This window comes from Camellia sinensis, chromosome 3 (genome assembly GCF_055761805.1).
Source record: "Camellia sinensis isolate YWXY chromosome 3, ASM5576180v1, whole genome shotgun sequence".
Taxonomy (NCBI): domain Eukaryota; kingdom Viridiplantae; phylum Streptophyta; class Magnoliopsida; order Ericales; family Theaceae; genus Camellia; species Camellia sinensis.
This window is the reverse complement of record NC_138963.1, coordinates 126,320,378-126,332,392: the sequence shown is the minus strand read 5'-3', so window position 1 is coordinate 126,332,392 and position 12,015 is coordinate 126,320,378. Positions and strand designations below refer to the sequence as shown.

The 12,015-nt window shown below is 35.7% G+C and overlaps 1 protein-coding gene across 4 annotated transcripts in view; it reads right to left on the bottom strand.

Moving 5' to 3' along the window:
- Positions 1 to 12,015, bottom strand: part of LCBK1 (long-chain base (LCB) kinase 1) — a 55,415-nt gene that overhangs the window by 26,433 nt on the left and 16,967 nt on the right. For all 4 annotated transcript variants that reach the window (XM_082920693.1, XM_082920695.1, XM_082920694.1 and 1 more), the window contains 4 exons: positions 8,248 to 8,792; positions 7,798 to 8,154; positions 5,907 to 6,000; positions 5,734 to 5,771 (listed from right to left, as the gene is read on the bottom strand). In XM_082920693.1, coding sequence (XP_082776819.1) covers positions 5,734 to 5,771; positions 5,907 to 6,000; positions 7,798 to 8,154; positions 8,248 to 8,667 — 909 coding nt within the window. In that variant the 5' untranslated portion in view covers positions 8,668 to 8,792. The remainder of the gene's footprint in view (positions 1 to 5,733; positions 5,772 to 5,906; positions 6,001 to 7,797; positions 8,155 to 8,247; positions 8,793 to 12,015) is intronic.

Here is a 12,015-nt window from a genome sequence, read left to right as displayed (position 1 = left end):
AAAATGAGCCCAATCAAATCCCAACCAGATATAGATCAACAATCCAAAATTAGGATCAAGAATTAAATCAAGAATCAAACGTCCCAAATCAAGAATTGCAGAGTTTGCTAATTGAAGGCAAAATAGCTAAATCAGAGATGGACTCAAGTCAGAAGTCATAAACATGGACAAGAGAGTCAAAGAACAAAGACCCAAGCAGTACGAAGGTCTCCTTCGTTCAAGGCCTGCGAAGAATCCAAGGCCAGTTCTATGCACCTTCGTAGGTCACAAACGAGGGCCACTGATTACCGAATCAACCTAGAACTCAAAACTCATATTGCAAAAGGTCCTGCGAGTCGCGATTGGGAGTCGGCCTTGAACCCACGAAGTTGAACTTCAGCAATGAATCAGATTGCGAACCGAAGACTTCAATCCAGTTGCAAAGTTGAATCCAAATCAAGGGCCAAGTGCGAAACTCAAATTGACATCGATGTTCACCCACAGGTTCGAATTTGAGTCGAAATCAAAACAAGATGTCAAATCTTAGGACTAAACAAGTCGCGATGCTGATAGTCTCACTTTTGAAGTACATATTCAATCTATAGACTCAAGTTGGAAATTGCTTGTTAGGTTCGTGGCTGGTATACGAGTTTAGTTACCGAAGATCAAGCTTAAAACTAGGATTTCAGATCTTCAATCACCAAATATGGTTCTTGCAATTGAATTTGGTTCTTGAAATCCTTCTTGCAATATGGAATAGGACCAAAAGACCAATCCTAGAGCTCTGATACCAAAATGATGGAACCAATCAAGAACGAACTTTCATTAGAGAGAGAAAACCCCAAAATGGGTACAAGAGCTCTCAAGTTCTAAAATATTCTTTATCAAAATATCATAAACTAAATACTAGAGGGACCTAACCACCTGTTTATAGGATAAAAGACTCAACTAACTCTAACTCACTCTTATGGTGCTAAACATAACAACAATATTAGTTCTAACTACATCAGAATCTCATATCACTCACTCACACAAGAATGAACTAGTGGGCAACTAACGCAAATTTGGAAACTACATATATAATATAGCCCAGTTGACTTGAGGACCTAAAAAAATATGATTATTTGATCATTATAATTAAGTAATTAGTCTTATTAGGAGTCTTTGATTTAATATTGTTGTAGTTTTATTTTATTATAACTTTTAGAAACTCAAGAGACAAATATTGGGTTACTCTGTTAAGTTAGCTTAGTTTTAGAGGATATTTATGTGTTTCCAAGGTCCTATAAATAGGCTTTGTTGGTGTAAAATGACTTTAGACTTTGAAGATGAATAAAAGTTGAATAGTTGGAAGAGCTCTGTATATCTATAAATATATGTATGTATATTATATGAAGCACGGGTACAGGTATGGGTAAGATATGGGTACATTGATACCATAAAATCTAAAAAAAATAAGGTACGGATATGGCAGGATATGTTTGTAAAAAATATTAATTTTTAATTTAAAATAATGCAAAAATTAGTTAAATTATTTAATTTGTTAAAATTTAATCTACAATTCACATTGAATGCCAAAAAGTAAAGGTATAAATCAAAATTAAGTATCATTATATTAAATAACTTACAAACCATAACTTAATTTTAAAATCATACTAAGTATAAAAATAAAAATTAAAAAGAAGCGCAATGAAATTAATTTTACCTTTGTGCTAGAAGAAAATAATGTTTCAATTGAGGCACGGTACGATACGGCTTGAGTATATATTAGATACATCTGGGTACGCCAAAAATTAAGAACGAAAATTTTGGATACGTGTTTCGTATACCTGATAAGTATGTAGAAATGCCATACAAAGTATCTTAGGCCTCGTTTGGCAAATTAACAATTTAGCCAAAAAGCCAAAAAGGCTATAACTTATACCAAAAAGTCAAAGATTCTCTTCTCTCTACTTTTTGCACATCTTTTCGTAAAAAATTAAAAAGTCACCCCAAACATACTAGTTTTTTTTACCTCATATTTTAGCCAAAAAGCTAAAAAATTACTAAAATAGCATGTTCCCAAACGAGGCCTAAGTACTTGGTACGGGTACAGCATGTTTGTCGAAGTACCCATGCTTCATATATATCATACATCTTTATTTTCCTTATTCTCTCTCTCTCTCTCTCTCTCTCTCTCTCTCTCTCTCTCTCCATTTTTTTTTTTTTTTTATCAACAACAAAACAATTTTATTAAATAAATAGCGAGGGAGAAATACACAAAAGTGCAAAGCAGGACAAGAAGTCCACCAAGAAAAGAAAAAGACAACAAAATTAAAAGAAAACTCTCCACGTATACCATATTCGATTGCACTCAATAAACCAAAAAGAGAGATTCGAAAACATGCAAGATTTGCCAACATGGTGGCATATGCACTTCCTATAGTTGAGGATGATATTTTGTCTACCTATAGAGAAGGCATAGAAATTCAAAAAGTTCATAATGGAATAAGGCAATGAATGAAGAGGTGAAATCTCTACACCAAAATCATAGTTCGAAGTTGGTGCAACTTCCAAAAGGAAAGAAAGCAATTGGATGCAAATGGATTTACACCAAGAAGAAAGGTACTCTAGGAAATAATGGTGTACAGTTCAATGCTAGAGTGGTGGCTAAAGGCTACGCACAGAAGCAAGGAAGGAGTAGATTATAATGAGGTATTTTCTCCAGTTGTGGAGCACTCTTCTATTCGTATTTTGCTAGCTTTGGTGGCACAATTTGACCTTTAATTAGTTCAACTTGATGTCAAAACTGCTTTCTTGCACGGTGATTTAGAAAGAGAAATATATATGTCTCTGCCTGATGGATTTAAGGTTGTGGGAAATAAGGATCTTGTTTGCAAATTGAGAAAATCGTTGTATGCTTTAAAACAGCCCCTCAAACAATGGTACAAGCAATTTGATCAATTTATGATTGGGCAAAAATACACATAGGCCAATATGATCATTGTGTGTATTTTCAAAAGCTAAGTTATGGTTCCTTCATATATTTACTTTTATATGTTGATGACATGCTCATCGCATCTAAAAGTTTGATGGAGATAGACAAGTTGAAAGCTTTGCTAAGCAGTGAATTCGAGATGAAGGATCTTGGAGACCTAAGAAGATTTTGGGGATGCAAATTAAAAGAGATAGATTGAAAGGTACGGCTGGCTTGTTTCAGACATAGTATTTGAAGAAAGTTATGCAACAGTTTGGTATGGGTGAAAAAACCAAATCGGTGAGTTTGGCCCCACATTTCAAGCTCAATGCTTTGATGTCTCCAAGTACTGAAGAAGAGCGTGATTATATGGATCATGTTCCATATGCAAATGTGGTTGGTAGCTTAACGTACGCAATGGTGTGTACTACACCCGACATTTCTCAAGCTGTTAGTATCGTGAGTAGATATACGCATGACCCAAGGAAAGGTAACTGGCTAGCAGTCAAGTGGATTCTTTGATACATCCTCAGTACTATCAATGTTGGTTTGATGTTTGAAAAGGATGAAGGACTTGGTCAACATGTTGGATATGCAGATTCAGATTATACTGGTGATTTGGATAAGCGACAATCAACTACAGGGTATTTGTTTACACTTGCAAAAGGACCTGTGTTGGAGATCAACGTTACAATCTACAATTGCTCTATCAACCACCAAAGCAAAATACATGGCCGTGACTAAGGCCATTAAGGAGGGTATTTGGTTACATGGATTGCTTGAAGATTTAGGAGTTACTCACGAAAATGTTAATATTTACTGTGACAGTCAGAGCGCAATTCATTTGGCGAAGAACTGAGTTCATCATTTTCAAACTAAACATATTGAAGTACGGTTTCATTTTGTTAGGGAAATTTTGAATAAAGGGAGCATTGTTCTTCAAAAGATTGAAACTGTAGCATGTTGACAAAAGTGGTATCGGGGATCAAGTTCAGGCATTGTTTGGATTTGATCAACATTGTTCGTGTTTGAACCCTTTCGAGGGTGTTGGCGCCACAGCGTTGTTTGGGATTTTCACAAGGTGGAGATTTGTTAGGAATTGGCTCAATTCCATTTGGATACACACACATATATATAGCATTTGGTTTTATGTATTGCATTCAATTGGATACATGCAGGACAATGGATATATGCATTGGGAGGTGGATGCATTTGGTAGTTCATTTGATGGTTCACGTATCATCATTATGACATGTACAAGCATGGATTAATTATTGTTCATGTATTTGAATATTCATCCCCCTCATTACCAATGTATTTGGAACCTATGAACACTATATATATTGTGGCTCATTTGTAACTGAGATGGCAAGTTGAGAGGAAACAAGAGTGAGGCATTTGTGGTTAGAGAAAGTGTGAGATGCATTTGTAACTTTCTTTTTGAAATAGTGAAATTGTCAGTGTTGTCCATGGACGTACCTCAAGTTGAGGGAACCACATAAATCATTGTCTTCTCTTCCCATGCTTTTTCTCTACTTGTGTTTATTTTGTCATGTTTTCTACAAAGTTCTGTGAGAGGGGTTTTCGGGAGGCATTTCGCACTACATGTTCTACATCAGGCCACCTTAGATGGCACTTAGGATGACCATATATGCCTTGCCTAAACAATTTCCACTCTAAATGCCCCAAAGTTTGACCCTTTGCACAACAAAACATCTTCGCACTCTTCAGGCTAGCCAATTAATAAAATTTCTCAAAAAGGGACTGCTAAAAAGCTTGATAACATTGTTGGGCTCATTTCCAACTAGTTGATATTAGAGCTTGGTTTCCAAAAGGTCAAGTTCACAGCTCCTAATACGTGTTCTTTTTATTTCTTTTTTTCTTTTTTTCCATTATGTTTGCTATTTTGCACTCTATTTTGTGTGTTGATGCACCTTGTTTAGTTTTGTTTGTTTGTTCATTTGTTTGTCTCTCCATGGTGAGATGGGGTCACATGTGAGAGATGATATTAACTTGATACATATATTGTTGGCCCTTCTAATAACGACAAAGATTTTAGCAGAGTTGGTAATCTAACAGAACCCAAATCTCATCCAACTCCAAATCTTATAAATTCCTTTCATATTAATAGATATGCTAATATTAACAACCTGTAGACTTCCCACCAAATTGGATTCTTAGGGGAATTGCAACATTTCTGTGCGTAACCACTTTTATAAATAGCATAATGAAACTAACACTGAGTTGTGATATATTATACAGCTTTAAACCTGTCACAAAGCTAAAAGATGATAGTAACAAACAATTGTTGTCAAATTGTGAGTCGTTTTGCTAATACAATGAATCGTGAATCGTAAGATTCATTTTAATTATTATAATTTACAATTCTATATATGCATATACATATTAAAACACACACACAGTAGGGGCTCCTATTTTCATGCCCAAGTAGGGCTTTCACACACCAGTTGTCGCTCCTACCCTCTCACCAATCCTAAAAAATAAAGAACGTAATTTCCATCTCAAAGTTATCAATTAAATTTTGCCAACTCAAGGAGAGGATAAAGAATTCGTGCTGTCTTGAACAAAATTAATATGGGCAAACTGCAAACTCCACAAATTTTCATATTAAAAAAAAATATACTCAAATATATATATATGCAATTGCAAACATATATACTTAGAAATATGTATATCTATTATATATAGGATGAAGGAAATTTAATTAAATATGCAAGAAAAAGTTCATTTGTAGAATTTGAATGAACAAAATGACCCAAATCTTGAAAATGACTTGCCTCATTAACAATTCCATCACCTCCAACACATATAATTCCTGCAAAACAATATCACGAATGAATGACAGTCTAAAAAAAAAATACGTATATATATATATATATATATATATTTAAGCTGCATGCCAAAACCAAATATGAAACAAACTATAAAACAGAATGAAAGTTGGAGATACCATCAGGGCATGTGGTGAAATCAACATTGGAGGCAAGTTTTCTAGCATGACCAGCAGATTTTGTTTTGACTACCTCCATCTTAAACCCTGCAAGCTGTCACAGGTTGCAACTCTTAAATAAATTACATGATATGATTAAGAACAAAACTATAAATCTGCTACTTCTGCATACTAAGGATTATCACGGCCAACTATTTGACTTTTAACTCCCAAAAGCAGCCGTAGATGCAATCCATAATACTATTGGAGAACCTAAGTTGTCACCTCTTGAAAATTCAAAAGTTCATGGAATGAAATGTTCCAGAAGAAGGATGTGCAGAGAGAGAGAGAGAGAGAGAGAGATGTAAAGCAATCAACAAACTTGCAAATTCACCAAAAAGCTTTTTTTAGGTCATGGTTTACCTTATTGTACTTGCTAATAGGTGCCATGTCTATTTCTGACACAGTGGGGACACGTATCGACGTGTCCAACACGCCCCATGGGGTGTCAATTTTTTTAATTATTATTTTTTTGGACATGTTGGGGACACTTCATGTACACATGCATTTTGTGATTGGACACACCCCAAGATAAGTTAAGAGAGAACTAGTTAAAATGATTTGGTCATGTACAACAAAGGCCTATAGATGCAACAGTAAGGGAGAGTAATAGGATCACCATAATGGAGATGCTAGGAGGAGGTGAAGACTTTAAGTTGACATAGGGTGCAATAGCGAAACAGATATGAATTGATGTAATATAACTTAACGTATAGACCTTAATAGAGTTGAATGACAAAAAAATATTCATATAGTCAACCCTACTTGATTGGAACATAAAACTTAGTTTGATTTGTTTGGTTTATCCCCATCGTATCCATATCCTAATTTTTTTAGAATAGTTTTGTCCCATGTCCGTGTATATGTCTCTTAGTATAAAACCAGAGGGTTGGTTAGATGTTATACGCGTTTCAACTTGGCAGTTGGGTGGGTAGCTTTGTGACTTGCAAAATTAAAGAAAATAGTAAAAACATAATTAAAAAAATCAAATATATATATTTTTTGATGTCACATTATTATATCCATTAAATAAACTAATTCTCCTAAAAAAAATACCTTTGAAATAATTATGCAAATATAATTAGAAAAAGAAAAAACATATAAGAGGTAGGGAAGGGGACCTAGGAGAGGGGTGACAATGGAGGGGGACTTATTGTGATTTGTGAGGGAGGGGAAGCGAGAATGGAGGAGGGGGGACATTGGGGAATGAGGGTTGCAATGGTGTAGGGAGGGGGAAGGAGAGAGTTATTCTAAGGGAGGGGGACTTCGAGGTGACGGTAGGGAAATCAGGAGGGCGAGATCTGTGGAGAGCCGGGAGGTGGCAATGTGTGAAGAATGGAGCTAGGAGGGGGAGAACAGTGAAGGAAAAGCCGGGTGGAGAAATCTGAGAGAGTGTACCTGAGATGTGAGACCATTTCGGAGAGAGCCCAAAGTGGCGATAGTAGGTGGCTGTGATGGAAGCGCCAATAGCCACAGTAGGCGGCAGACGAAAGCCAGTGAGAATCAGAGATGAGAAGTTGAGGGATAGGCAATGGTGGTCAGTAAGGTGGGGGTAGGGGGCGGGGTACATTAAAGCATGTTCAACGTCTCTAGAAAAAGAAATTTAATAGGCAAAAATGAAAATTGTCTGACCTAATTAGGTTAGGTGTTTGGAGTGGAGGGATAAGGTCTGACCCTACCAGTTGCATTCAACAGCATGTCAGCATCTAGCTATCTTAAAGATTCCTCAATTGTAGTGCGTAAAGGTTTGAACAAGTATCAAAAAATGCTAACAATTTTCATAGTCATCCATTGTGGGTATTAGACTCAAAACTCTCAAGATAACTAGAATATTCCAGAAATGTCTACATACCTTAAATATTGGTTCCACCATCCCATGAAAAACTTTACTCGAACGACCGCGTCCAGATCGTGGATTTAAAATCACGAGCATTTTAGGTGGACTCTTACATTTTATGCGTAATTCATAAGGAAAATCACTAGCAACCATTTCTGAAGCCTGCTTCAAAGGATGAGGCAAACAATTCACAAAACACTGCTGGTCAGCAAATCCAGTAACCCACTGGACTGCTTCTTCAGAGGTAAAAGCCAAGAAGCGAAAATCCTTCCGACTTCTCCCAGTTTTCATAAAGCAAGAAAGGCCACATGAACCCTTTTTCACAGTGTATGCATGAATAGTAAAATGTCTGATACCAACGTTGTACGATACCTGCAAAGTCGTGGAATTATATATTCAGTCCAATTATAAAAGTAGAGGTTATTTATTCAGGAAAAAAAGCAGAACAATCTAAAAACATCCCACCGAAATCACATCCTCTAGACAGAGCACATGAGAACCCCAGACTAATGCCTTGCTTGTGAGTTTTGCATCAACAGCATCCTGGTTCAAAATCTCTGTTGAAGTTTGTGTATCATCATTTTTATTTGTCTTTCTCTTATCCAAAACCAGCTTTCCAGAAAACACTTCATATCCCAACAAGTCAGACTGTTCATCTCCAATATCAATCCTGTGTTCCTCCCTTTTTGCTTTCTTGAGATCATCACTGTTGACACTTGTGTCACCACGCCTGGAAGCCTTCACCTTGCCACGTTTTTCGGGAAAGACAATTGGGGAGGAGTGCTGTCCAGTTGCTACTTGAGAACACAACCCCAAGCGGCGAAGAGACTGCTGAGGTGTCAGTCTCAAAGAATTATTCTTGGAAAGACTCCCACTCGTCTGCATATTTGTTTCACAGCAGTATACAGAAACAACAAATCATGGAGATGGAAAATGATAGAGTTCTTGCATAAGCTGTAGAGTAGGTGATCCACCAAAACGGGCAATAAAATCCAGCATAATATATCAACCTGCATAGGACACTTTTAAGCTGTCATTCTATAATTATCACACATCAGAAGATTCTGCATAGTCTCATACATGGATACATAGAAATCAAAAAAAAGACTGTTGGCTTTCGATACAACAATCTTTGAGTCTTTTGAGCAGAATATTGTAATCTTATGCAAGAAATTGAAACAGGCAGATTTCTGGAGCAAAAACAATGGACAGATTTGAGACAAAACAGGAGTTGCTGTATCTTCCTTGTAATAGACTTCTCAGTTACATACAAATATCCATAAAAGCATTAAATCTCAGCCCTACACTTGTCTAATGTAAGACCCATCTGAACATACTAAAAGACCAAAAAGGACATTAGTTTTGACACAATTACAAACACATGACAGGAATTACAGTTTGAACACTCCCCCTTAATGCCTTGTTGGTGACACCCAATGTTTCTCTGAAGTATTGAAACTTATCCATCAGTAGAGCTTTGCTGAATGTCCGCTAATTGGTCTTCTCGGCCTTCGGTATTGCAATATTTGAGTTGAATCTCTTAATTCTACATGACCTCTTTAATGAAGTGATGTTTAATGCAATGTGCTTTATACGGCTATGGTAGATGGGATTCTTTGTCGTGGTAATGGCAGACTTCTTGTCCCATAAAATTGGAGTAGTTTCTTCTTGCTTTACACAATTGTCTTCCTAGATTCTCCTTAGCCACATTGCTTGTAAAGTTACCAATGATTGACCAAATATACTAGGCCTCAGCAGAAGATTGTGCCACGACTTATTGCTTCTTGGATGCTCATGAAAATACACCCAAACCAAGAGAGAACGCACATCCGGAAGTGCTTCTCATATCATCAACCCATCCAGCCTAATCTCTCTCACAAAATCCATGCAACTTTGCATCAACATCTTCTTGTAAACAATGTGTACCTTGAATGTATCTCAGCACTCACTTAGTAGCCCTGAAATGTCATTGGCTTGGATTGTACAAGAATCGGGACAACAAGCAACATACATAACGTTCGGTCTTGTAGTTGTCAAATACAATAAACTTCGAACAAAGCTTCTATAATGAGATGCATCCATTTCTTTTAGTCCGTTTGACAATTTTTCATTCACAATCAAAGGGTGATGCGAAAAGTGTGTGCACCATGGAGTTCTTATAATTTTGTCTTTAATATTTATTATCTAATTTATTTTAGTATTTTATTTTTAATTATAGTTTAATTAAGATTTTTTTTTTTTTTTGGTTAGGAGTTTAAATAATATTTGTTTTCCTTTGGCTAGGAGTTCAATTAATATTTGGTTTCCTATTTGTTTCATTTTTTATATTAGGGTTTCTAGCCTACAAGTATTAGATTTCTGCATTGTAATAGTAAGCTTTGAGAATATCATTGTGTGATTAAGGTTGTGGCCGTCTTGTGTTCAAGCCCCCTTCTTCTTCTTTTCTCTCTTCTTCTCTTCTTCTCTTTTCTTAAGGTGTTCTACATTAATAGCTATTAGAGCCCAACTTCGATCGACCTTTCTCTGTTCAATCAGTGTGGTTGCCTTCTTCATAAGACTTCATCGATTTGGACCAAAATCATTATTTAAAAATATATATATGTTTTCACCATTTAGTCATGTTCACCAATGCCAAGTTAAACTCTTAATTTTAGACCCTATCTCAAAAACACCATGTCATGAAGAAAGATATGCAAGTGATGAAGAAAAAAATGACTCAGAAGAAAGCCACTTTGAACAAATTGTTAGTCCATCTTTTTGGATAAACTTTAGAAATTCCTCAAGGGCCTATTTGAATAGCAAAATTAACAGTGAGAGGATTACAATCCATGATGTTTGATTAGCAGGATTAACAATGAGGGGATTACAATCCATATAATTCCCTCCTGTCCACGTTTATTTTGCAATAGATATGAAAAAATACAATCTCAATTATATGCATGTTTTGCATTATTAGTTGTAAATTTTTTGAATAGAATGGCCATTGGAATCTAATCTTAAAAATAAAATTGCAATCAAACAATGGAACATGAGTCCCATGGCCGTCCAATCAAACAAGCCCCGAGGAGATTATGACAACCAAGTAGAAGTTGATTAAGCAGTTCCAAAGTATCAGGAACCTAATATTATTTTGGAAAAGCTTTCAGGATTCCAAAAAAGTCGAAGCTGAAAGGTAAGAAAATCTCCTGCAGAACATGGTTTTACCAAAAGAAGAGTTTCCTGTTACACATCCTTTGATTAAGTTAGACAGGGTTGATGTTGTTCGAGTTGAAAAGTTTCTTTGTGTGTCCAATCCAAGTCTAACAGGCCTTTTCAACACTTTGAGATCCAAGAACAATATGCCTGGCAATAAAATAAAAGCGGCTAGCCTATTCAAATATTTGATTTGTTGGCATGGCGCATTCAATACTTGAAGGAGAACTCGAGGACAATTTCTTTTCAGTTGGCGAGAATGATGCGAAATGTTCATGGATGTTTACGGAAATTTTATAGTTTTATTTATGACTTTAATATTTTATTTATTTATTTTAATTTATAGTTTAATTAGAATTCTCAGGATTTGTTAGGATTCTCAAGATTTGTTTCCATTTAATATGTTTTTTAGTGATTAAGAATTTTTAATTAGGATTCTGAAGATTTGTTTCATTTTAGTATGTTCCTTGGTCATCAAGAATTTTAGTTTGCTTATTTTTATCAGGGTTTCTTTTAGCTTATAAATAAAGGCTTCGCCATTATCGTTCATCAAAGTTGATTAATGAATTTGAATTGAGAAAAGCTGTGGCTTTTGTGTGCAGGGTTGTGACCCTTGTTCTTTTTCTCTTGAAAATTCTTTTCTTATTGAATATCGGTTCTTTTCATTTAAAACAATTCTCCATATTTTCTGGTTTTGAATTAGTTGAAAAAATAGTACAGATTTCTTACTTATTGAATATTGGTTCTTTTCATCTAAAACAATTCTCCATATTTTTTGGTTTTGAATTAGTTGAAAAAATGGGACAGATTTCTTAATAGCCGCATTGCATCAATTGGTATCAGAGCCTAAGCTCCCATTACCATCCTCTTTCTCTCCCTTTTATTTTCGGTACAGTCCGTCCTCTCTTTCGGAACGACATCACAACTTATCTCAAAATCGAAGTTGCATCTCTGTTTTTAGAATGACATCGCAGTAGCTTTCTTTCTTAGAATCAGCATTGCAGCAGCCTCTGACTCTCAGAATTGTCTCTATCTCCATTG